The sequence below is a fragment of the Microtus pennsylvanicus genome, chromosome 18 (assembly GCF_037038515.1).
Source record: "Microtus pennsylvanicus isolate mMicPen1 chromosome 18, mMicPen1.hap1, whole genome shotgun sequence".
NCBI classification, from domain to species: domain Eukaryota; kingdom Metazoa; phylum Chordata; class Mammalia; order Rodentia; family Cricetidae; genus Microtus; species Microtus pennsylvanicus.
Window position 1 is genome coordinate 42198077 of NC_134596.1, and position 25462 is coordinate 42223538.

Here is a 25462-nt window from a genome sequence, read left to right on the forward strand (position 1 = left end):
GAGGGGTGACGGTTGATGATGGTCTTGGTGATAACGATGGTAGTGATGGCCGTGATATGTGTCAATGTGATGATACCTAACTGAATGTCAATATAAACCCGGGTCTAAGAACCCACACTCAAGCCTAAGCCTGGCCAAGGAGAATGGGGGACGGACTCAGTGTCTATAGCCTTGGGGGTCTGCTTCTTTTCACCGACTGTAATTTCTGGCACCCCCACTGCCTTTGCAGTTCACCAGCCACAGCCCTCCTTCCTTCTTGAGTACAAGCCACCCCAACAACAGTGTGAGCCAGACAACCCTCATTCAGGCTGCAAGTAACCTAGGAACAGAAACTCAAGTCTAGGCCTTTGAGAGATAAAGCAAGAGGGGCAATATTGGAGTCACATTTATTAGATAATAAACACAGATGGAATTTGCGTTATGGACAAGGAAAACTTTGCTGTGAAATGCAGGGAAACACATGGACCTCAGAAATGATGAGCAGAAAGATTTACAGACATAGACAGAAATAAGCCGTGGCCAAAACCCCACAGGCCTCGCCTCACTTGTTGCACAGACTGTCCATGGTAATCTTGCTCCCTTGAAAGACTGGCTATCCAGCCATCTTATTTTAGGAAGAGGGGACTCCCATATCATGTTATTCCAAAGGACAACTCTCATGTGACCTCCTGAGTCCCACACGGGATGCCATCTGATGGACACTGTGGCTATGCACTGGGATCGGTGGATGAAGGTGACCAGGGGAGCAGGTGTGTCCTCTAGGAAGTCTCCCCTCAGAGGCCCAAGGACACATCTGGAAGCCATTAGCGGCAGCTCCGGCTCCAGGTGAGAAGGCGTTCTGGGAACATGTGGCAGTCTCCCCACTAACTGGCAGCGGTGCGTGAGGACACCTTGGCTCGGAGAGACTCCAGCACCGCTCCCCAAGCTCCAGCCAGGAATGCGGAGCACTGGGCAGGCTCCGAGCTCCTGATTGTTAAATCGTTGGCATTACCCCCTTTAGTTCTTCCCAAACCTCTGATACAAGATCTCTCAACCTTCCCAGTGACATCCCTCTCTAGGAAGCCTTCTACTGGCCCTGGCCCTGGCTTATCTTTCTCAGATTAGGCTCTGAGCTTCTGTGAGTCAGTCTGACCTATGGGAAGATACCCTTCCCATAGGCCCATGCTTCCTTGCCAGTGGTAGCCTTACCCAGGGTCCAGACACCACAGCCCTCCTCTACTTAGCAGGGCCAGTTCAATCACACCCCAGCTGGATCCTTTCCCAGTGGTCATGGTGAGGGTGTGTCTCAGTACTCCTTCATACTGCTGATCTTAGTTCACACAACGCAAATCATACTTTCCCCATCACTGGGTGGTTCATGATAGTTCCTCTTCTAACTCCCCTGCCTTGTGTTGGCCACCATTCACCAAGATGCTCTATTGATTCTCAGGGCCCTGTATGTTCCAGGGCTTAGAACAGACATCCCAGGATGACAGGTGGGTGATAGAGGGCAGAAAAAGAGCTCCCCAGAGGGGTAACCCCTTCTTCTACTAGTCTTCAGAATCCCCGTGATGCATTGGGGCAAGGAGCTCTCCTCCAACTCAGCACAGGCCCTGGCCTGTTTTAGCTCGTTTCAGCCAGTGTGTCCCAGCCCTGATTCTCAGAGGGCAGGGGAAGGAAAAGGAGCCAACTGGAAGTTCAGAAAAGGAAAGGCTAAAAAGGAGCCCACAATGGGCACTAATTAGCCGTGCAAGAAAGAAAAAGGAGGCCAGAGGGCCGAGGATCTTTTGGAAAGAAAGCATTTGGCAGCAGAGCTCAGCTGCTCCTTGACCCTCACACGACCTGATACCGGGCTTGGCCCCCATGCCCACCTGATATGGGATTCTGAGGCCCAGCTGAATCAGGGCTCCACAGCTACTCACAGACCCTGCTGGATCTTCAGAGGAAGAGGGGAGGGAGGGAGGATGGCTAAGGGAGGAAGGAGGGCAGGCTGACTTCACTGGGAATCTGTGGGCACCCTGGACTAACAGTGGGGGAGTAAGACAGACATTTCAAGGGCCAGACTGGTGAACAGAGCAGCTTAGTCTTCACAACCACCACAGGCTGGGGAGGGAGCTCAGTTGGTGGAGTGCTTGCCTGCATGCACAAAGTTCTGTTTCTAACAGAAACTGGGAGTGGCAATCGTGGTATGCCTGTAATCCCAGCAGTCACAGAATTCAGAGTCATGGTAGACTATGTAGTGAATTCAATGCCAGCCTGCAAAGCACGAGACCGGAAACAAAAACCAAACCAAACCAATCAACACTATTCTGAAAGGCATCAATCCCAAGTATAAACACAGGGAAACAAACTCGGGTTGCCGGGCACTCTTGTAAGCCCAGCACACTGGAGGCAAAGGCCAGGGTCATGGTGAGTCTGAAGCCAGATGAGACCCCATCTACAAAAACAAAGCACGCTCAAACAAAATCAAGATGAAGAAGTGGAGGTTGAGAGATGCCGTAGAGGCTCAGGGAAGTTGGGATCACACTTCCAGGCAGTTGACTCCAGCCTCTTCATCTTTATGATCACCCCAGAGTAGCAGCAAGAAGCCTGAGTCTCCACACCCACTGGCAATTAGGGGCCCCTTGGTATTGTGAAAAATGCCGGCGAAGTGTGTCTGATTAGGCTCATCAGCGCCCAGCGTGGGACACGTGCGCACTTAAGATGGATCACCATTATCCTTGGCTGAGATGTGGCATGGGGATTTCTAATTACAAATTACTTCTGCTGGATTCCATTATGCTTCCTCCTGCGCTGGCTTTTTGTGTTCTCAAATAATCATACAAAAATTGGAGAGCTGTGGTCAGCTAAGTTTATTTTCTAGGTCTTAAAAATAGGCAGCCGAGCTTTTACTAAAGTACAGTATCGCCAATTGAACGCCTGACTCAATGTCATTAATACAGGGCAGCAACTATTGGATTTTCACTCTTCCACAAGCACAAAGACGCAGAGCAGAACAGGCGTCTATCACGCCCTCAAAGACTCATTCATTTAGAAAGTGGGTTTCCAAGCACACGCTTGTAATCTCAGAGGCAGAGGCAGACGGATCTCTGGGTTCAAGGCCAGCCTGGCCTACAGAGTGAGTTCCAGGACAACCAGGGCTATACGGAGAAACCCTGTCCCAAAAAACAAACAAGCAAACAAACAAAAGAGAAAGTGGATTTCCTATGGGGCAGGGGCCTCACTCACGCTTTAACTTGTTTCCAGCCAACAGCTTCCTGTCGTGGGCAAGTAGCCTCTGCTGACAGCATCCTTTCTAGCTATGGCTCTTCATGGATCACTGAAAAGTCTTCAGATTTAATACCATTAACAAGGACTGAGAATGTGAGGCATAAGCCTGGTATGGAAGCACACGCATGTGGTTTCGGTGCCTGGGAGGTGAGAAGTTCAAGACTGGGCTGGGAAGATGGCTTGAGGAAGCTTATTTGCCGTGCAAGCACACAATGACCTGAGTCTGAACCGTCAGCACCATGTGGAAGCTGAGCAAGGCTGTGCCTGCGGATAATAACGCCAGCGTTGGGGAGTGGAGACAGGTAGATGCCTGGGACTCACTGATGCCAACCTAGCCGACAGAGGAAGCTTGAGGCTCAGTTAGAGACCCTGTTTCAAGGGAATAAAGGGGGCAGTGATAGAGGAAGACATCACGTGAGCACACACGGGCGCACACGGGTGCACACATCTTCACACACACTACACACAGGCGTATACCCCTCCAAAGAAGTTTAAGGTTGCTTTTGGCAACACTGAAGTTTGGGGCTAGAATTTGCAAAAGACCCTGTCTCCCAAAAAGAAAAGGAAGCTAGTTCTCCTCTCTTGTGATGGTGGGACCTTGATTTGCTAAAGACATTTATATCTCTTGATGGGAGTCTGAATGCCGGACCGAATAGTGATGCACGGGGCTTCCTTGATGCTTGGATCAATTTACTCAGTGTCAAGAGTAAATTGGTGAGTCAGTCAATTAGACAGATGATCAGTGGCACAGGCCCCGTGCTTTCTCATTCAATCTGATGTGTTCTGAGGGCTTTGGATAAGGTAGGTAGATCTCTGTGAGTTCAAGGCAAGCCAGAGAGGCATAGTGAGATTCCCTTTACTGTTTTTGTTATTTTGAGCACAGGTTCTTCATATCCTTGTGTATAGTCTTCATGGAAAACTCTGGACATAGGAAAGAGCATCCAATATAATTTGTGCAAAAAGCAAACAAGCAAAAGGCGTGTGTTAGTGCTATGATTCCTGAATGTAGAGGAGCCTTTGCTGGCCGCTTTTCTGGTTCTTTCCTTGACCTAAGCTTGGGGTGCTGACATGGAAACTCCAAGCCTGGAGCTGAGTCCCTGGTATGGGAGAAGAGCCCTGCCTTATACCACAAGAGATGAATACAACATTGTGGAGTGCACAGAATACTGTAGGGGCCCGAAGGAAGCCAGGGCTTCAGGGATTCCTTAAAGCCTCCACAAGAAGAAGTTCCCAGCCTGAGAACCCAGACCCGTGGGCTTGCTACCTCTGCCCCTCAGTGTTAAGGGGCACTGAGGCCCACTGCAAAGCCCCAGGAGGAACAAGAAAGGGAGGCTTGCTGGACCCCCACCCTTAGTCCCCTTCTCAGAGATGGGAGCTGATAGCAGGGGTGGATGTGGATCCTGGAAGGCCCTGGGAATCAGTCAGGGATGAGCTTCTAGGCACAATAGGTAGTTCCAGGACTTTGGCTCTGAATATTTTTACTTTGTAACCTCCCTGCTGAGTCCTGCAGCTGTTCCTGCAGGTGGAATGGGCTGGGGACTCATGTTCAGCGGCAGAGGACATGTAAAGAGCAGATGTCCTAGGAGTCATTTGGAGCAGAAAAAGAGAGTGGTCCAAGCTTTGTACCCCCAAGGGAGACAAGGTGAAACGCACATACAAAGGCTTCTAAGGTAGGAGACTAGCTGTGTCGTGATTCAGAAACCAGAAGCCAGGGGTAGGGGGAGAGAAACAGGGCAACTTACACCCAGCTCAGTCAAAGACCTTCTTAAAGATGTTGATCTCGACTGCACATGAACATGGTGCTGCGAATTTGTAATCCCAACATTTAGGAGGTGGAGGCAGGAGGATCAAGTGTTCAAACCCATCCTGGTCTGCACATCAGATCAGGTTCAAGGCCAGCCTAGGCTACGTGAGACCCTGACCATGTAGGACAACTCCCCATCAAAAGAGGTTGGCCTTTATCCCAGAGGTCAGGAAAGGCTTCTGAGAGCTTGATTGAAGGAGCAGGTGCAGGACAAGCAGGAAGCTCAGCAGAGTGCAGAGGAATGAGAGGCGGTGATGCTGGGACAGAGCGGAGGTGTGGAGGGGCAGAGAAGTGGGTGGCTTGGAGGTGCTGCAGAATGGGACATGATGGTGCACATGGAGTCGGGGACTGGGGCTTTGGTCTCTGGTCTTGGGGTCTTGTGGCAGGACTTGTGCTGAGGGACAAGGCACAGCGATAGATAGGAAGGGTGAACTCAGTTTGGTACTGATGAGGTAGGGCTTACTGGGCAGTTGGATATTTAAGACTCTGACAATTGATACATGAACTTTTGGATTAGCTGCCATGGAGACAAGTGAACTGCTTGCCCCCAGAAGACTCATGCGTCCATGCAGAGTAGCAGAAACTTCTTTTGGGGAGAATGAGGGCTGGAAACTAATCCAAGGGCCTCACACACACTCGGCAAGTGCTCTACCACTGAGCTGTATAGCCTCAGCTCGCCAGAGGAGACAATGCTATTATCCTTTGGGAGCCTGCCCGTGTCTAGCGTCTAGGTGACCTGAGTCACCCACCTCTAGGGACTAGTAGGAGCATCCTTTCCAAGTATCTTTGAGTCCATGCTTGGGCCCTGGCTCTCTGCATCTTCCTCTTCCCGCAGAGAGGTTTCTGGAGGCTGCTGACCTCAGCAGGATACCCATGCCACCCTGCCTCTCCAGTCCTGCGGCTGCCACCCAAGTGTAGATGCTGGACTAAAGCTTAGCAGAAGCTGCTGAGGTAGTGCTGGCATGGCCTACTAGGCTGGCTGGCTGCCCTGCCCAGCCTCCTCAACCCCAGTCTCGGCCTAGGCCCTCCTCCTCCTCCGCTGCCCCCACTCCACTGCATCTCTCTCTGCGACACTTAGCAATAGGACACCCAGTGGCCCAGCCTGAAATCCTAGGAGCACACATAGAGGGTGCCCCTGGAAGGAGAAGGAGAGGGAACCAACAGAAGGTCTGGGAAGGAGCAAAAGAGACATAAAAGGTGCTTATTGAGCTGCAAGGCCTCCAAGCTAGTCAGTTTTATAGATCCATTGAGGAAACACACCAAGGCACAGAGGGGGAAGTAAGTTGCTAGAGGATGCACAGCACATAAAAACGGTGGAAAGAAGGGTTCTGAGGATATGAGAGAGAGAGAGAGAGAGAGAGAGACAGAGAGAGAGAGAGAGAGAGACAGAGAGAGACAGAGAGAGAGAGAGAGAGAGAGAGAGAGAGAGAGAGAGAGAGAGAGAGAGAGAGAGAGTAGAGAGGCCTAGGAGGGGCGCTGGGGATGGTTTGGCGAGTCCAAGCTGGCTGAGATTGCTTTTCCTGTACATATCAGGCCTCCCACCATTGGGGAGTTCCGCCTTCTTCCATCTGATTAGGGAATGTGTAGGATAGGGAATAGCTTTCCCATTAGCCCAGGGTCCCCAGAGGCTGCAGGACTGCCCCAAATCTCTATCATCTGTCTATCAGAGAAAATGGACTTTCAGAATAGAATTAGCGGGAGGCAAGGGGGTGGGGGCTTACAACCCAGATAAGAGAGACACAGAGAGCCTCAGAGGGATGGACCCGGCATTCACAATGGAGTGGCCCTGCCCGACTCAGAGAGGGGTGGTAAGCCTCAAAGCCTGGAGAATGGGAGATAAAGCCAGCAGGAGGAGGCCAGCCCCTCTGCAGAGTTGGAACACTCCCAGCACACACAGGCTTACGATAACATACACATTGCTACAAGATGTGGGAGCAACTGGGCTGTTCCCACCCAGGCTCAGTGCCCGGCCTGAGATAACAACGGTTACCAGGATGGGATGAGGCTGCATCAGCTTGGACTGCCGACACCATAGAGTTGCCAGGCTGCCCAGAAAACTCCCAGCTGCCTTTGCATCTGGAGGACTGTCTGCTCTAGCTGTGAAGAGGACCAAGTCTGTCGTTAATTTCGCTGTTGCATGTTTTGTTTTCATTGCTTTCTTTCTTCCTTCCTTCCTCCCTCCCTCCTTCCCTTTCTTCCTTCTTTCCTTCCTCCCTTCCTCCCTCCCCTCCTACCTTCCAAACAGACAGAATCACCCCTCATCCTTGCTGTCCTTCCTGGTGCTCTCATATTTCCTAGGGGATAGCACAACTCAAGATAAGAGCCCCAAGCATCACTCAACATGCCGCCTGGCTTTCTCTTCCATGTTAGTAGACCCTAGTGAGTCCACACCTAAACTCCTGTCCACTCCCATCTGCAGGGACCATTCTCTCTTGCTGTTGCCCCATCTTGTTCACTGCACCCTCCGGAAGGTAGTGAGGTGTCAGGAACTGTCCCCAGAGGTCAGCTCCTTTTTGACCAGCAAGTCTGCTTGTCTGGGGGAATCTCAGTCATTTGTCAACAGGTTTCAGGCAGGTCCAGCTACCAGGAGCTCTAGAAGCGCCCGGCCCGGCTCTTCTCAGTGCTAACTGGACCTAATTAGCTGATAAGGGAGAACGCCTGGCCCTGCCCATCTCACTTAGCGCTAACTGGACCTAATTTGCTGATAAGGTGCACAGTTATGCACCCTTTTCAGAACTCTGGCGGCCAGAGCTCTAACCAGGTTCATCTCTGCTCACTTCACACCTAGCTCCCGATTCCAGACCGATTCCAGCAGGATGTCTGTGCTCAGGAAGTGGGGGCTGATCTGAGATTCTGGGGTCCCGGCTTCTATCCTATCTTGGCATTCTATCCAAGTCGGACCTGGACCAGCAAGACCTCTTGTTCCATCTTCCTCTTTCTTGCCTCACTGGAGGCTCCATCCACCATAACTATCGCTAAACTGCCTCACGGCTATGCTGTACCGCATACATCCTGTTTCCTCCAACCAAAGACCCCTCTCCGCCAGGTCAGCCTGGTTATCTCTCTCCAATCCATCCTTCCTTACAGCTTGGAACCTTACTGCTTCCTCTGGGGGAACCTTCCAGAACTGGCCCCTGAGATCTCCCTGGCGTATGCCTGCTCTGTGCTTTGCCCACACAAAGCAGTTACATCACTTGGCACAGAGGGTATCAGGACATGGTGCCTGCTTCTCTGTCCACCCTACCCCATGGAGGCAGAAGTTGCAGCTGGAGAGACCACAGGGCTTTGACTACCAGGCTAAAGAGAGAGGCTTTTGTAAGGGATAGGTAAGGGATCCTGAAGGCTGAGGTACCCTCATTCGCAGACAGAAAAGTCACCTTTCAATTTGGTTTTCTTCTAGCCCAGAGAATGGAAGACTAGATCTCAGAAGGAAGAGGGAAGTGGGCATGGATTCACTACTCATCTTCCCTGGGATGTCTTTCCCCCATCTGTGTTGGTTCCCAGGTCTAGGAGTTCCCCCCACACACACCATGAAGGCATGGTATCTGAGGTCCCCACCCCTCCCCTCAAGGGCCAAGCTCAAACCCCAATCCCCTGTTATGTAAGTGAATTATCCTCTGTCCCTAACCAGCACCAGCCAGATCTCCTTCTAATTGATTTAATCTCCTCATACAGAGAGCGAGGCCAGGGTTGAAGAGATGGCGTTGGTCAGGAGCCAACACATCAGTGACGTAGGCACATTCATGGCAGGGAATCTAGGTCATGGATTGGCTCGCTGTGGCTCTGATCCTCCACTCTAGCTGTTTGGGGTGCATGAAAAGGTATTTTCAGTCACTCCTCATTCCTCAAGTCCCGGGCTTCTGTGGAAGGAAGCCGAGACTCCCATAAGACTCTTGTCTACCTCTCAGATCTCCTCCAGTCCCGGACAGATATTCCCTGCGTCCCACTCTGAGCGTAGGATGCAGAGAAACTAATTTGTTGAGGAATGAGAGATGAGCAGATGGTCCAGTTTTAGTGGGGCGGGGGGAAGAAACCTGAATTTACCTTCTGCATTGAATGAGTCTGCACTCTGCAGCTTCCTTGGAAGAAGTGTTCAGATGTGTTTGGATGCCTTCAAGGATGAGGAGCTCAGGCCCAGGACAGTGCCTCTCTATGTGGGAACACCACCCGGGGGAAGTTCTTTTTCATACAGGGCAGAGGCATCAGTCTTGGGACTTCTCTTTGGAATTAGCTCTGATTTTGCAGCCACAGGGGTTCTAGGGCAGCATGATCCTGGGACAAGGAGATCACCTCTCCTGAGTTTGTCCTCCTCTGGGATGGGCCACTCCTGGCTCTTTCACAAGGTCTCTAGTGGTAATCTTTCTGGATAATTCCCTGATGCATCTCCTATGTGAATAAGCTGTAAATGTCACATGGACTCCAGGGCAGTATGAGCAGTTCAGGCCAGGGCAGGACCATCTGTCTTATTATTATTTTTAATCTCATTACTGCATTCCCATGGACACAGCCTGAAACCATCAGTACCTAAGCACATTCCACTTTCGGCTCAGCTTAAACAGAGCCAGCAAACCCCATCATCATTCTGGATTCTGGCATTACTAAAGGAAAGTCTCCAGGAAAAAGACCTCTGCGGGCTGTCATAACTGCTCAGTAGGTAAAGGTGACTGCCATCAACATTGACAACCTGAGGTCGATTCCCAGGACCCACACAGTAGAAGGAGAGAACCAATTCCCAGTGCTGTGGCATGCATGTGCACAGATGCACACACACACACACACACACACACACACACACACACACACACACACTGAACTTTATAAAAATACCTTTGTGACATAAAGTACATCTATATGTTTTTTTCATCATTGTGGTAAAACACTTGACCAAACCCATGTTGGGGGAGAACTTATTTTGCTTATAAATTCCAATCACACCCCATCTTTGAGGGCAGACGGAAGAAACTCTAGGTAGTTGCAGAGGCAGGGACCACAGCTCCTAACTGGCTTGCTCTCCATGCTTGTCCAGCTTGGTTTCTTTTGTCTCTCAGAACCTCTGGCCCAGGTGAGACACCACCCATAGCAGTCTGGACTCTCACATATATAAATTACTAATCAAGAAAAGTCCCTCACAGACATGTTTGCAGGCTAATTTGATAGAGGTCATTCTTCGATCGAGATTTCTTCTTCCCAGCTATGTACTAAGTTGACAAAACCCAACCTCCAGCCTTTCTATCTGTCTGGATATCCTTCTCAATCTGTCAAGAGACTCACTCAGATGTCAGTCATCTTCCCACCCAACCATCTACCAATCAGTTTACTTTCCATCCATTTTCTCTCTCATCCAATTATCTACCTACCCACTCACCCACAAATCTACTCAAATACTCACTCATCCAATCCATGTATTTATCTCTCCAACTTCTCTACTTCTCAGTGGCCTTTGTATTCATCATCCATCCGCCTACTGATCCACCTGTCATCTACCCATCCATCATGTTCCTGCTGTACATCATCTATCCATTCTCCTTCCATCCTGTACTTACCGAGACCCCACTCCATGTCAAATATTTTGATAAGTTTTCTGAGGAATTCAAAGTTGAGGAAAATACATTCTCAGGTGCTCTGTCTTTTGCCATTACTCTCAAAGGGGGTAGGAGCAGATAAAGGAAATGGTACTGGGTATCATAAACCGAAACAAAGCTTTGAGAGCTGGAGGAGGATGTACCATCTAAATGAGGCTTTCCTGGTAGGGAGATACTTGGTTTTGGACCTTGAGATGCATAGGTCCATTGAACATCATTCCAAGCAGAAAAGACACATCAAAGATGTAGCCCTTAGAGAGCTCAAGTTTGGATCATTCTTTATATGCCTGTCAAAGAGCTGGGCACAGTACAGACATCTAAGATGCATTTGCTGATTGCCTTATTTCTCCCCCCATTTCTTTTTCTGATGGGAAGTCCTGATACTTGATTGAAATAATTTATTTTTTTCTCTTTGTAGAGGTTTCTACAGGGGACTGGCTTTATAGAGCTCTCAGTATGCTCGAAGCCTTGGATTTAATTCTCAGCACTATATAAACACTATCACAGTGCATATCTGTAGTCTAGGAGGTAGGATGATCAGATGTTCATACTTCAAGGTCACCTTTGGTTACAGAACCAGTTGGAGACTAGCCTGGGATACCTGAGACTTTGTATAAAACAGGAGAAAATAAAGGAGGAGAGGTAGAGAAAGAAGAGAGAAAGTGGGAGGGAGGGATAGGAAAAAAGAGGAGTGGTAGGTAGGTGGGTAGGTAGGTAGGTAGGTAGATAGATGATAGACATGCAAATTCTGCAGTCTTTAGTTGCCTCTCTGGATGGTCTTGGCAAATCCCAAAACACTTCTTGGTCTCTATGCACTTAATTTTGAATGTCTGACTCTCAGGTGATCATTTTTCTTGATCTTAATGACTTGGGGGTGTTCTTTGTTCTCTTTAGAGGTCATGGTATTTCTATACATCTTAAATGCTGCTTTCTTTTGCAAACATTAATTAATATAATCTTACCTGTCTTCAACTTTCTAAGCTTCCATTCCCCATCAAGAAAGTCTGTGATATGAAGAAGGGATGAAATCTGTTCATGGAAAGTTCTGTTCGTGTAGAAGACAGAAGCCATGAATTCAAGCCCAGTTTAGCCATGAGCTTCTGTGTAACCTTGGACAAAGCCTTCCCCTTTTATTCTAAAGCTTTCTTTCCATAGGATCTTAGCACCAAATGTAGCATTTTACATTGCCTAGTCCAGTATCTTCATATTGTGAATGTAAGGTCAGGCCTAGAAAGAAAATACATGTGGCTAACCCTAGCTAGATCTGTGACACAGTCAGGGTTAAATCCCTATTTTTCTGATCTTCCGTTTAGGGGTACCTTCATCCAACCACCACACTCCAGTCTCTATATCAGCTTCTGTATATCTTGAGGCAAGCTTCCTCTTCCACCTCCAGTGCGCAGGAAGAACTCTGTGAGCCTTCCAAGTGTCCTGGCTGTGTCCTACTGATTCATGCCTGACTGGGGGCTGGGAGGCAGTATCCCCAGCCTAACGGAGTTAATTATGTTCATCAGGAAGGGAGAAGAGAAAGGAACAAGGCGCTCTGGTTATCTACTGGGCTTTAATCAAATTGAAGAATGAGGAAATCCATCACCCAGAGGCGGAGGGAGTTGGAGAGCTTCGCTTTCTGGCTCAGAGTCCTGTAATGGGTTGGGCGCTGTCCAAGGTTCTGACATCTTCACTTGCTCCGAGTTCCTGGGAGGAGCTGGGAGAACACCATTCCGGCTTCTAGAAAAGAGGGTGCAGAACAGACCCCAGAGAGGGCCTAAAGGTGTTGAGTTCCTATTCTACTTCCTTTAAAAAAATTCTGTCTGTTTGCTTTAAGAAAAACACCCTGTCTTGTGTCCAGTCCTGGGCTGAGACGGAGGGAGTTATGTAGGGCTTGGAGAAGCCCTAGATTTCTTACTGTCAGTTAGACTTCTGGTGCTTGCTGAGGGTGGAGGCACAGTCTTTGACCTTGGGGACTTCCTTATCTTGAAGGGACTGTGCTTTCTAATTTTATGCAGTCCTTAGTTCAATGACAGAGACTTAACCTGGCTTTCGGAATGTATTGAACTAGGAGATTCAACCTTTCCCTGGAGTTCAAGCAAAATATAATGGAGGTGCAACTGTGTCTATTTGGAGTCTTCATTCTGATAGAAAGATAAGCTCTCAGCCTAGCTGAGGATTCAGATAATCCTATACATAGACAGAGGGACAGAATAGACAGATAAATTTTCTGTGTACCCAATAAATAATCAAAGAGCATGGAGCTTCACACTTATAATTCAGGTTATGGCTCTAGATATTTAGTGTCAATCATGGAAGTCTTCCTGGTGGAGATAAGTTTAAGTTGGGTTTAAATAAAAATAAGAAACTGGTGTGGCACTATAGTTCTAGAACTCAGAAGGCCGAGGCAGGAAGATTGTGAGTTTAAAGTCAACCTAGGCTTCCTGGAGAAAATGAGGAGGAGGAGGAGGAGGAGGAGGAGGAGGAGGAGGAGGAGAAGGAGAAGAAGAAGAAGAAGAAGAAGAAGAAGAAGAAGAAGAAGAAGAAGAAGAAGAAGAAGAAGAGAAGAAAGGAAAAGAAAGAAGAGACACAAATCCTGAACCCTTAGGTGCCTCGAGCACAATGGCCCAGTCCCCTCATTCTCTAAGTCCCCTTTGGAATAACGAGCTATAAATTGGGTTGCCATGAAGGTTCTTGTGTAATGAGCCATCCGGGAGGGAGGGACGAAGCACTGGTCAGTCGGATAAGCAGCAGCAGCAGAGTGGGGGTGGAGCAGGGACCGGGGAGGGAGAGCAGAGGCTGGGGTGGGGGTGATAAGGGTGAGTGGTGGACAGAGCAGCTCAGCCTGTGTCCAGGCGGCCATAACATGGCATCTGGAGCAATTCCCTCTTGTGTCTGGAACTGACAAGAGGCACTTTAACGAATCGTTAAAGCTAGAGGCTATTAAATAAAAAAAAAAATCACAGGCTTCTCGGTGTTTTGAGTCACACAGTGGCAGTGAAAGTATCAGAATCTATAGGAGGGAAAGGTAGAAAGAATCAGGGTGTCTTAAAACCATAGAATTGTGGAGTGCTAGAGCCAGGAAGGAAAGGAAATACTAGAGAATCTTAAAGTCTCAGCGTTTCAGTGTCAAAGGAAACACCACTCACAGCTTATTCTCTCTCTCTCTCTCTCTCTCTCTCTCTCTCTCTCTCTCTCTCTCTCTCACACACACACACACACACACACACTCTCACCTTACGTACCATGGTGCTGGGAGTGTGGTCATGTTATCCTACCTAATTCATGCAAGCCCTAATCATTCACTTCTGTCTCTACTCCATACCAGGCTTTGTCTAACTTCCATGATGGGGGAATCATTGCCTCTGGGTACAGCTCTACCCATTGTCGAAGGCTACCGGAGAGATCTCCCTTATGTAAGTTGCACCCTCTGCCTCCCTGTAGTGTCTCCACACTGGCCCAGCTCATGCCCTCTGATCCACACTGAGTACGTCTAATCCTCATTCACACGACAGCTGTTTGGATGGTTAAAGACGGCCCTTATTTCTCTCAGCTAGGCTAAGCTGGTTTGTTGATCATCGAGCTACAAATGGGACATCAAATCAAAGACTATTTGGGCTGGAAAGGTCCACAGAGGTCGCCTTGATCATAGGTTCCCTTTAACTGCTAGGTTATACCGCGGCTATGGTTGGAAGCCCGGAGTTTCATGGAGACACACTTGGATTTGAAATCCTGAGCTCTGCCGTGAACTCATGTGCAATCTCAGGTCTCAGCTTCCAGTCTCCTTATCCATGAGCTAAAGAGAGCAAAATGGACCTAAGAGGGCGGCTGAGAGGACGGGCAGGGTAATGCCATGGAAGCTCTTAGCAGAGTGCTTGGCACACAGCAGGCAGTCGATAAATATTAGCTATAATTATTGAGGCCCCGTGGGGGTAGGGGCTTACTTAGGATGGCAGAGCATCTCAGAGGCAGAGCTGGGGTTAGACCAAGGACTTCTGCCTCCCAGGCTAGGGCCCTTTACCGTCCCACTCTTCTCTATGTCTTCCTGAGAAAAAGAAAACCCCAGAAGGAGGCAGGATCAGCTAGAACACATGGGATGGAACCTGGTCCACAGTAGCATGTTTATTTAACAAGAAGGCGTCCAGAGGGAAGTGGTCCTAGGCTTGATCTGGTGGTTGAATCACATCTCTGGTGACTTAGGCTTTTCCCCTCCTGAGCTATGGGGGAGTCCCCATCCACTGGTGGTCACAAATCCCTGATGTGGCATCAACCAAAGGAAGAATATGGTGGTAAGGAAGGTCTCCTCTCCCGCCCACCCTCTCCTCCAGGGAGGCAGACTTCCCACCCAGATCATCCTTTTATCTTGTCCATCAATATGAGTCACGTGACTTCTCTGGCAGAGAGGAAGGCACGGCCACTGCTGACCTGGGTTTGCTTGTTTTGTATGTGTATGTATGTGGGCAACATACTTATACATGTGGAGGTCAGAGGACAATTTGTGGGAGTCATTTCTCTCCCTCTACCATGTGGGCCCCAGGGTTGGAACGGAAGTCATCAGACTTGCCAGCATTTTACCCACAGATAGAAGACAGGCCGGTTGCTACTGGCTATGGATGAGTGTGAAGTCTTCTGTCACACCCAGCTTGCATGTTTGGACATGTAGTCTCAGTCATTACCCACTGAGCAATTTTGCTGGTTATTTATTTATTTATTTATTTATTTATTTATTTATTTATTTATTTATTTATTTATTTATTTCTCACCGTGTAGCCCTGGCCAGCTTGGAACTAGCTGTATAAACCAGGCTCTCAGAGACCCTCCTGACTCTGCCCTCCTATGAGCTGTCCTCAAAGACATGTGCTACCACACCCTGACCTATGTATTTTTGAGGCAGGGTCTGGCTCTGTAGCCTCTCTCAGACTTGTGGCAACCTTCCAGCCTTTCCCTCCCCAGTGGATGAGAGTACAAGAATGTGTTGCTATGCCTGGTCCCTCATGGAGCCTTTCGCCGACTATCGCCTTGGCAGATACTTGACAGCAGCTTCAGTGAGGACCCTGAGCTGTATGTAGCTCCTACTTAACTCACTAATCTTGACTTCCAAAAACTGGCTAAGAGAAAAAGTACTTGTTGCTCTAAGCTGATACATTTTGGGGTCCTTTGTTATTCAGCAATAAAACAATCGCTACATTGCTACAGTTTGGTATTTCCTCCTCATTTGTTTTGGTGATTGGAATTTATTATTTGCAAAGAAAAAAAAAACAAGACACAGCTGTGTCATCTGGTGAGTGACACACCTGGGCCGTGCCTCGCCTCCTCCACAAACACAGAGGGTATCTGGCTGTGTTTTCTCATATCTGGCACAAAGGCTGAAGAAGAAACGGGGAAATGAAAAAACAAACTCAAAGCAAAACCCAACTCTGTTTGGTATGTTTTCCCCTCCTCCTCCTTATTTTCCATCCCACTTACTGAGGATGTAGGATTCAAAACACACACGGGGATTTGAAGATGGGGTGCCTGGGCTTCTAAATGACCCAGGACAAACCTCTGCACTTCTTTTCTTTAAAATCTTTTTCTTTTATTTTTATTGATGTATATGTGTATTGTGTGTACACGTGTGTGCAAGTGCCTGAGGGGACCACAAGAGGGTGTCAGATTCCCTGGAGCTGGACTTACAGGCAGTCCTGAGCCACCAAATGTGGGTGCTGGGCACAGAACTTGTGTCCTCTGGGAGAGTAGCAAGCATTCTTAACAACTGCTGATCCATCTTTTCAGCTCTCTCTCTCTGTCTCCCTCTCTCTCTGTCTCTCTCTGTCTCTCTGTCTCTGTGTGTGTGTGTGTATGTGTGTCTGTCTCTGTCTCTTTCTCCGTCCCTTCTCCCCCCACCTCAGTGTTTCTTTGCTGCATAATTGGAGACAGGATCTCATTCAGCTCAGGCTGGCCTCATACTTGAACTTCTGACCCTCCTGCCTTCACCTTCCAAATGCGGGGATAAACAGGTGTGTGTCCTGATGTTCCACTTAACAAATCTCTGCCCTCTAGGGCCCTCAGCTGCTTTATCTATTCCATGGGAAGAACGACACGTGTCTGCCTTCCTTTCTACAGAACAGTTGCAGAGTTGTGGATAGGGAAGGTTTGTTTTTAAGAAAGGAGCACCTTGACCTGGAGCTCAGAGCCCAGCCCAGCTGCCTCCATGTCCCCCTACTTCTGCCTGAGTCCAGGTTCAGGGGACAGAGGGCTTGAGCAAAAGCTGAGGCCCCTGACCCATTTCTTCTGCCTCTGCCCCTCGCTGCCCTTTTAGGTCATGCTGAGCCATTCAGAATGAGTGGAAATTTCCTCAGCCTGCCAGGAGCTTTCTGCCTGCCTTTCCCTTATCTCCACAGCTCTTCCGCCCGCCCGGCACCCTTCCCCAGTACCCTGCTCATCTTTCAAAACCCAGCCTGGCTGTTCCACTTCTAGGGTGCCGCTTCTGACGTGGCTCGAGGCCCTTCTCCTGATTACCGCTCTAGCCTCTTGCCTAAGCGCCAAATCTTCAGCTTCCCTCTCCCACCCGGAGCCACCACAGTGCAGTCCGTGGCCCTTTCTAAAATACATCTTGTTATTCCCTGCTTAAAATAACCAGTCAATGGAATAATCCATCAATCAATGTTTCAAGGGCTCCTCCTTGCCCTCCAGGAAGGCATCCAAAGCCTTCTGATTGTCCTGCACCCACGCACCCTCAGCTTTCCTAAGAGCAGCCTATGTCGGACACGTGACCGTGTCCCTAGATGCACGTGGGATGTATTGGTTGAGTGGGTTGCTGATTGAGTAAGTGATTGGTGCTGAAGCCATGCTTGAGCCACCACACGTCTCTGCTGACCCCAGAACTGTTAGGTCCCTCAGTAGACCCATTTTATAGCCAAAGGGGAGGCAGAAGGGAAGTGAGCCCTGGAGGGAGAAAACAAAAATCAATAAAAATGTAAATCTGGAGGTGAAAAGCTGTCCCAAGCTAGCTGTGGGGAGAGATAAGACTGGGCCAGCTGAACTCGCACTGACAGCGGAGAAGAGATTAGGGAGGGAGCAAGGGAGCTGCAGCCAGGGCAGAGCATAGGGGGTGAGCCTCCTGTCTCCTCCGCCTTCCTCGCTCTGCACCAGGTGCGTATTAAATCCTCTCAGAGGCAGGAAAAGAGAAGGGAACACTTCAGATTATCAGATACTGAGCTCAGGATGGTACCTTACCTGTCTCCGCCATCATGGGGAATGGATCTGCCCGCCTTACAGGTATGGAGCTGGGTGCGGAGGGATGTGGTCAATTGTTCTGACTGCATGGTCTGAGATGAAGTCTGATGTCTCTGCAACTCCAATATGAAGGGCTTTGGCCTGAGATGCTGGCCTCTAGGAAGACTGTACAGGACTCCAGAGGGTTCCCCGCACCTCTGAAGCTGAACACAGCTGTCATCTTTGTGTGGGGGGAGAGGAGCGGTGGTGAATTTTATTTATTTATTTTGGGCTTTTAGACAAGGTTTCACCTTGTAGCCCAGGCTGCCCTCAAACTCACCATCCTCTCGCCTCTGTCTCCTGAGTGATTGGTAGGATTACAGCCATGCACCCTACACCTGGCTTGGTTTATAATTTTATTTTTTAAAATGTCATTTGCAACTTTAATAAGGCTAGTTCCCCGACTTACCCCTTTATCTCCACGCCCTACGGCCTCCCTGGAGGTAGAGGCTTTTGAACTGGGCCTTGATAGAGGATAGGACTTCATGAAGAGAGGTGGAGAGAGGGACAGAGAGGACAGCTGGTGTATCAAGGGGAAACGTTCAACACGTGCAGGTAATGAATGGTGAGCGTGTAGTGAGCCAACCATGGCTCCTGGAGCCGGATCCCCAGAGGCATCTGCCTGTCCTGGAGCTTCCCAGCTTCTCTAAGCAGAAGGAACTGGAAGTTAGGCACTAAAGATGCTATTTCTGGTGTCTGTTCCATCTGCTCCTGGGCCTTCACCAGCAGTGAAGCAGGGTAGGGCCTGATGCAGGGCAGAGAGACTCACAGATACAGATACTCACGGCTCTTCGTTGACAGGAGACTGAGTGTGTGCTTATGTGTTTGTTGGACTTTGTGAACATCATGAGTTTGTAGGCGTCCATGTATGTATATGTGTACGGATTTGTATGTGTGCCTGTGTGTATATATATGACTATGTCTGTGTGTGTATATATGATCATGTGAATGTGTGAGTGTGCATTTTTGTGTATGTTTGTTGTGCATAGTGCATGAATATGTATGCATTTCACTCTAAGTGTGAGTTGATGAGTGAATGAGTGTGTGCATGTGATTATGTCTGTCTGTATGTGTGAGGTTGTGTGTCTGCAAGTGTGCATGTGAGTGTATGGAGTATGTGTGGGCATGTGTATATATGCACACATGTGTGTGAGAATGTGTAGTTTCTGTGTCTGTTCATGTTTGTGTTTTGTGAGTATATGCACGTGTGTGAGGATCTGTGTCTGTGTGTCACCACATAGGTGAATGTACATGTATGTGTGCACATGATCATGTAAATTATTATGTGTGTGTAAGTGGGTACAAATTATGACGAGTGTACAAAGGTGCTTGCATGAGTTTTTATGTTTCTGTGTATGCATACATGTTTGCATGGATGTGCTTTTGGCTGTATGTATGTGTGCATGTGTGTTAGGAGGATATGCCTATGTATGTGTATGTCTGTGCCGTGTGCATGCGCTTATACTTGTGTGTTTGTGTGTACGCATTTTCTTTCACAGTTTGGACAAGCCTCTTTTGTCTTACTTGCTTTACTCTTGGCACGTGGCTGCACATCTCTCCTGAAGGGATGCCTAAGCCTTCTCACCTGACCAGCAGAAGAATTTAAACTCATGGACAAAGGTGTGGTTCCCAGCTCTCAGCTTCCCCAAGGGCCAAGTCCTAGTGGGATGAAGCTTAATTTCCATCCCTCGGGTCTCCCAGAGGCCAGCTTCCAGGGAGGTGAATGTTTGGTGGGCATCTGGACTGCTCCTCAGACCCAGTGAGGCATGCAAGAAATGCCGCTTTTTCTCAGTGTGGGAAATGTGCAAAGGGAAGACACTTGAACCACTTCTTCCCGCTCCAGCCTCCCTGTGGCTGCTAAGACCTGGGCAAGGAGGAGATGGGGGTCCCCAAGATGTATGTATGTACACCCCAGTTACTGCTATGCCTAGGGAAGTCACGGCAGCCATCTCTGCAGAGAGTGGCTTCTAGGGAACTCCCCAGCCACTGCCCACCCTACTCGGCATTATGACGTTGAAGAGGCAAACACTGAGGGTGTGGCTTCTGTTTGTGGCTTGTGGCCCTGGAAACATAAAAGGAGTGTAGGAGGAAATGGAGAAATATGAATGTGTATGAAGCCCGAAGTCAGTCTGTGGAGAATCCTAACCATGAAGGTGTGTTCGGATGGATTACAGGCATGCAGGGGGATTATTTGATTAAAAAAAAATACGCTGATGGAGTGGGTTTTTTCCCCCCATGCTGGGTACATGTTTACTTTCATATCTAATTTTGTAAAGGCTGACTTCCCAACATGAAACCCACCATCTGAAAGGCTCTAACACCCAAACTTCCTGAGTGCTAATGTAACTGCACGCATGGAACATTTCAGACCCGATTTCAGGGTCTTCATCACACACGGGAGCTCTAAATGTATTGCATAAAATGACTTTCAGGCTGTGTGCACAAAACCAAGATGAATTTGTGTTTAGATTAGGGTCCTCATTCCTGAGAGATTTTATGATAATGGTGCAAATATTTCAAAATATGCAAAGATCTCAAATCCAAAATACTCTGGTCTCAGGCATTTTAAGGAGACACAGCCTACATGGTTAAGTTGCATTCATTATTTTCTTCCTTCCTTCCTTTCTTTCTCCCTTTCTTTCTTTTTGTCTTTTATAAAGAGAACTCTTGAGTTGTGTTAGCTTCGGTTTCCACAAATATGGATCCAGCTCTGGCCCCACCCTTATTTATGTATGTGTATATGTATGTGCATATGTATCTAATCATATAATTATATATGTATTATCATGGCCCCAAGCAAATTGCTTAGCCTTTCTGAGGTGATTTCTCTTCTGTAAAATGTGAGTGATGACGGAGACAGGTGAGGACTCGGACAGCCTCACGATCGTATCCCATTTTTGAAACCATTACTGGAGGAAATAAACCAGCCAAAGGGAAAATCAGGTCAGAATATAAAGAGAGAAAACAATGCAAGATGCCAGAGAGAATAAACTCCATGAGGCTGAACTCTAAATAACTGGAAGAGGCATGGCTGACGCCAACCTCTAATGCAGTTTAGAAGGATAAATTCTTGTCTTGGAAGATGCACTCTGCGAAGACAAACTTAATAATAAGCTGTATGTATATGGCCAGATTATTCCTGTACGACCCAGGGAGCAGGAGAAACAACAGAATGAAAACCTGCTAACAGACTTGTCTTGGTGGAAGAGACTTCAAAATCCTTGGCACTGATTAGTGTAGGCTCAGATACTGGTTAAACACTCAACTGTAGGATAAAATAGCGACTAGGCTTTTCATCTTTCTCTTCTCTTCCTCCCTTTTCTCTTCTTTCTTCTCCTCTTCTCTTCTTCTCTTTATTCCTTTTGGATTTTTTTTGAGACATTCTCATGTAGCCCAGGTTAGACTCAAACTCACTATGTAGCTGAGAATGGCCTTGAACTCCTAATCTTCTTGTCTCCCAATGCTTGGTCACAGATGTGTGGCAGGCATGAGGGCTTCTATAGTCCCTTCTGCACAGGAGACAAGTACCTTGACCTACAGCTAAGAGCTAGGCACAAGGATAGGGGCTACTGCTAGCTCCTTCTCCCCTCTCTTCATGGCCACATGGTGGGGGCAGTGTGGTGTCAATAAACTGGCTGGGAGCAGATCAGGCCTTGCCCTCCTGCTGCCTGGAAGCAGCTAGGCCAGATAAGACTGGTCAGAAAGTCAGACCAAGCCTAACTTGGAAAAGAATTGATGATTCCAGGGATTCTGACTCTAGAGTGCTGCACCATAGCTCACTGTGCTTTGTCCTTCTCTGCCCCTAGACCTAGCTCTGATCTCAGAGAACAAGAGGTCAACCCGACTTGGCTATCACAGAATCAGGTATTAGCTACAAAGCCCCAGGGATATGGTCTAGGATTCTATTCCCCAAAGCCACAGTGACTTTGGTAGCCCCTGGTCAGTGTGTGAGATCCTGACAATGCCCATTCAGTAGGAGCAACTCTGAATACAAACTGGTCTCTGAAGTTACAAGACCTCTAAAGGAAAGGATGGAGTTTCTTCCTTTCACCAACTGTGGCTCCCTAAAGACAAAAGCTGCAAAATCTGAATGAAAGAGCTCTTCTCCCACCCCAGCTAAGGTTCTTGTCTACATGCTTCATCAAATGTGTTACGTATCCTTCTCCTTGTTCTTGGGCTCTTCTTAATCTCGTCTCTGGAATCTGCCTCCAGGGGGCGCCAAATAGACACTTCTTGAAAGCAGCCTGGGCTTGGGGAGGAGGCCTTCACAGATGTGCACAGCTGGAGCCCGAGAGCCAGAATCCTCTCCCACTTAAGCTTCATGAGTGGCAGAGCTGGGGCACCTCCCTATTTTAGAATGGGGATGGGGGGATGCCATACAGTTCCTTCTCACCAACAAGGCTTGGTTCCCAGTTGGTCGTCTGGCTGGGGGAGCAATGACTAACACAACACAACTCTTTGGTTCCAAACAGCAAGCAAAGTTAGAAGCTTGTTCAAAGTCACTTCACAGTTTAGTGGAGGAACCAGCATTGGAACATGGCACTTCTGACGCTCCATCTCGGGCAAAGGGCTCAGAAGATGCGCATGGCTGTGCCTGTCGTGCCTGGCCAGGGTGGGGTTGGGACTGTTGACCTCCTGGATCCTTGGGTTTCTGCTCTGGTTCAGATGCTTACAGTTGCTGTAGGCCAATGCTCTTCACAGTGGCCTTGACGCTGGCCTCTTTGTTCTGCTGCCTCAATATGGCCACGACTAAGGCAAAGCACACCAGGAGCCCACTTTTGAAGAAGAACTGGAGGCCGATGAACCTGGGGGAAGAATGAGGAAACTTGAACTCAGGAGCCCACTCTTCAGGGACTGGTTTTAGCTTCAGGGTGGGGATGGTGGGGTTAGTAGACATGGTACAATTAGAGACACTGAGATCTGGGGGGTCAAGGGAAGTTCTGCAGGGATCCTGGGTGTGTGGGAGAGACTAAATATTCTTCTTACTCTGTCACTGACAGATGTATGACTTGGGCTAGGCCTCTCCTACTTAACTCTTGAAGGCCCCTGGTTGGCAAAGCCTCCCTAGACTGTCATCCCAACCTGCAGGAACTGTGTCCCGTAGCTCAGAGCTACAGGTGACCACCCCCCTTGTTGCAAGTTCTCCCAGCCTATGATACCCATACCTTTGGGATATCTCTGAGCTCTCCATTATATAGACAAAAAGACTGAGTCCCCAGGGAGAGAACAGGGCTCTCTCCCCTAGGTTCCCACAGTGACTCTGTTGTCTGATGGCTTAGAGGTGGCTCTGTCATAAGAGCCTGGGCCCTCTTACCTTAGCTCTCATAAGAGGAACTATCCAGGTGCAGTAGCTCATATGAGAAATCCCAGCATTTGAAATGCTGAGTCACGAGGTTTGTCACAAGTTCAAGGCCAATCTGGCTGACTTAGTGAGTTCAAGAACAGCCTAGGTATAGCAAAAGGTCTTGACTCAAAACAAAACAAAACAACCCAGGATTTAGTGGCACATGCCTGTGATCTCAGCCCTTGGGAGGCAGAGTCAGGAAGATTAGGGACTGAGAGTTCCAGACCAGGTGCATGAGATGTCTCTCGGAGGTAGCCTGGGGTTTGCAAGGTGAGTGTGCACCGACACAGACCATCCAACCTCATACTTACCGGGTTCGTAGCAGGTCATGGTCATAGTAGCGACAGACGGCTCGTCGCCCGCAGCTCAGGGCCCAGTGCACACAGGTGGTATCGATGGCACTACCATGGATCACAGGGCTGGGCATCCAGGCTAGGGAAGGAGAGGCTCAGGGGGCAGCAGAGGGTCACCATGCCCTGGTTCCCCACCCTTAGCTCATGTAAGCCACAAGAGTGCTGGGTCTCTTGGCTCAGGAGTCTTTCTTTGGCCTCCAGCATGTATCTGGAGGGAGCCTCCATCAGACTTGGTGTGGCCAAAGCACAACACCCCCAAACACATGGTCAGATCTTCTTACCCCATGCAACCCTGCATTTCCCGGGCCTGGCACACAGAAGACACCTGGATGCCCATTACCACCACCAGGGTTCCCGGGCAAGGTCTTTACCCAGTACTCTCAGGAGCATGAACTGCATCCCCACTGCCAGGATCTTATCTTCCTTCTTCACTCCTCTACCAAGAAAGACATGGTTGTGTGAGGGTAGACTGAGACTCAGACCAGCACCATGCAGCAGGAGGTTTCCATCCTCCATGCCACTCTTCCCCCAGGCTGAAGGTCGGGGAGGTGAGGGAGGCTCAGAGTCTATACCTGTCTCCCCTCAACCTACAGAGTCGAGTCTCCTGCATCCTAGGCACATATACCAACTGTCTGGCTCACAGACACCACTGTAGTCACCCCCGTTCCACAGTCCCACAGGAATCGCCACTAAGAGACCTGGGACAGCCATGCAGCAGGTCCAGTTCTCCCAGCACTGTAACCCTGTGGCCTGGGATATCCAGCAGCTGGTACTTAGGAAGTGCTCCCCATAACTCAGGAGCCCTGCGATCAGATCACTTCATCCCTGGGAGGTGGGCATGACACCAGGCCTATTCTGTAAGTAAGGGGGCTGCCAGCTGTTGGGGTTAGAGCCAGGAATCAAGTCACCGCGGCTGCATTCACGGCTCTCCTCAGGCATCTGCTCCTTATACATTCTCCCTCATGCCAGCCTGCTTTTTTGGACCCTCCACCTTCTCTCTCTCTCTCTCTCTCTCTCTCTCTCTCTCTCTCTCTCTCCCTCCCTCCCTCCCTCCCTTCCTTCCTTCTTTCCTTCCTGTTTTTTTGAGACAGAATTTCTCTGTATCTGTTGTATCTGTAGCTTTGGAGCCTGTCCTGAAACTCACTTTGTAGACCAGGCTGATCTTGAACTCACTGAGCCCTGCCTGTCTCTGCCTCCTGAGTGCTGGGATTAAAGGCGTGCGCCACCACCGACCCGCTAACCCTCCATCTTTTAACATCCTTTCTTTCTTCTTTTCTCTTTCTTTTTCTTGAGACAAGGTCTTTCGATGCAGTTCTGGCTACCTTGGAACTCACTATATAGACCAGTCAGACCTTGAACTCACAGAGATGACCTGCCCTTGACTCCTCAGTGGTGGGATTGAAGGCGCATTCCATCACACTCAGCACCTGATGTTCCTTTCTAATTTGCTCGACTGTTGATAGCAAGCAGAGAAGTCCCAGCAGAGTGACAAAAGAATTATCTTGCTCTCAGATTTCCTTGTCCCAGTCCCTACCCCAGGACTACCATAGATGACAATTTGCTAGACCCATGGGCACTCTTAGGACAAGGATAGGAAGATCTTAGAAGCAGCACCCTGAAGGTCCCGGGACCGCAGCAGGTCTTTATTCTATTCTCACAGCCTTGAGGGGTGCGCCCGACCAGCCCACAGGGATTTTGTTGGTTTCCTAAACATCCCACTGTGGGGCATCCATTTTAAGAGGTTAGATCCACCTCTTCTTCCCCATAGGGTGTCCCCCATCAGGGAGGCCAGGTCAGTGACAGACCTCTCCTGTCACTACTCTGGGGCAAGGAAGCATCTAGGCTTTAAAAGGAGCCCCAGATTCTGAACTTCTCTGAGCCCAGTCTC

The 25462-nt window shown here is 49.0% G+C and overlaps 1 protein-coding gene across 2 annotated transcripts in view; it reads right to left on the reverse strand.

The window, feature by feature from the left end:
- Positions 1 to 20759: 20759 nt before the first annotated feature.
- The window catches only part of Slco2b1 (solute carrier organic anion transporter family member 2B1), a 41373-nt gene continuing 36670 nt past the window's right edge, over positions 20760 to 25462 (reverse strand). For both annotated transcript variants that reach the window (XM_075952410.1, XM_075952411.1), the window contains 3 exons: positions 23946 to 24010; positions 23533 to 23653; positions 20760 to 22682 (listed from right to left, as the gene is read on the reverse strand). In XM_075952410.1, coding sequence (XP_075808525.1) covers positions 22547 to 22682; positions 23533 to 23653; positions 23946 to 24010 — 322 coding nt within the window. In that variant the 3' untranslated portion in view covers positions 20760 to 22546. The remainder of the gene's footprint in view (positions 22683 to 23532; positions 23654 to 23945; positions 24011 to 25462) is intronic.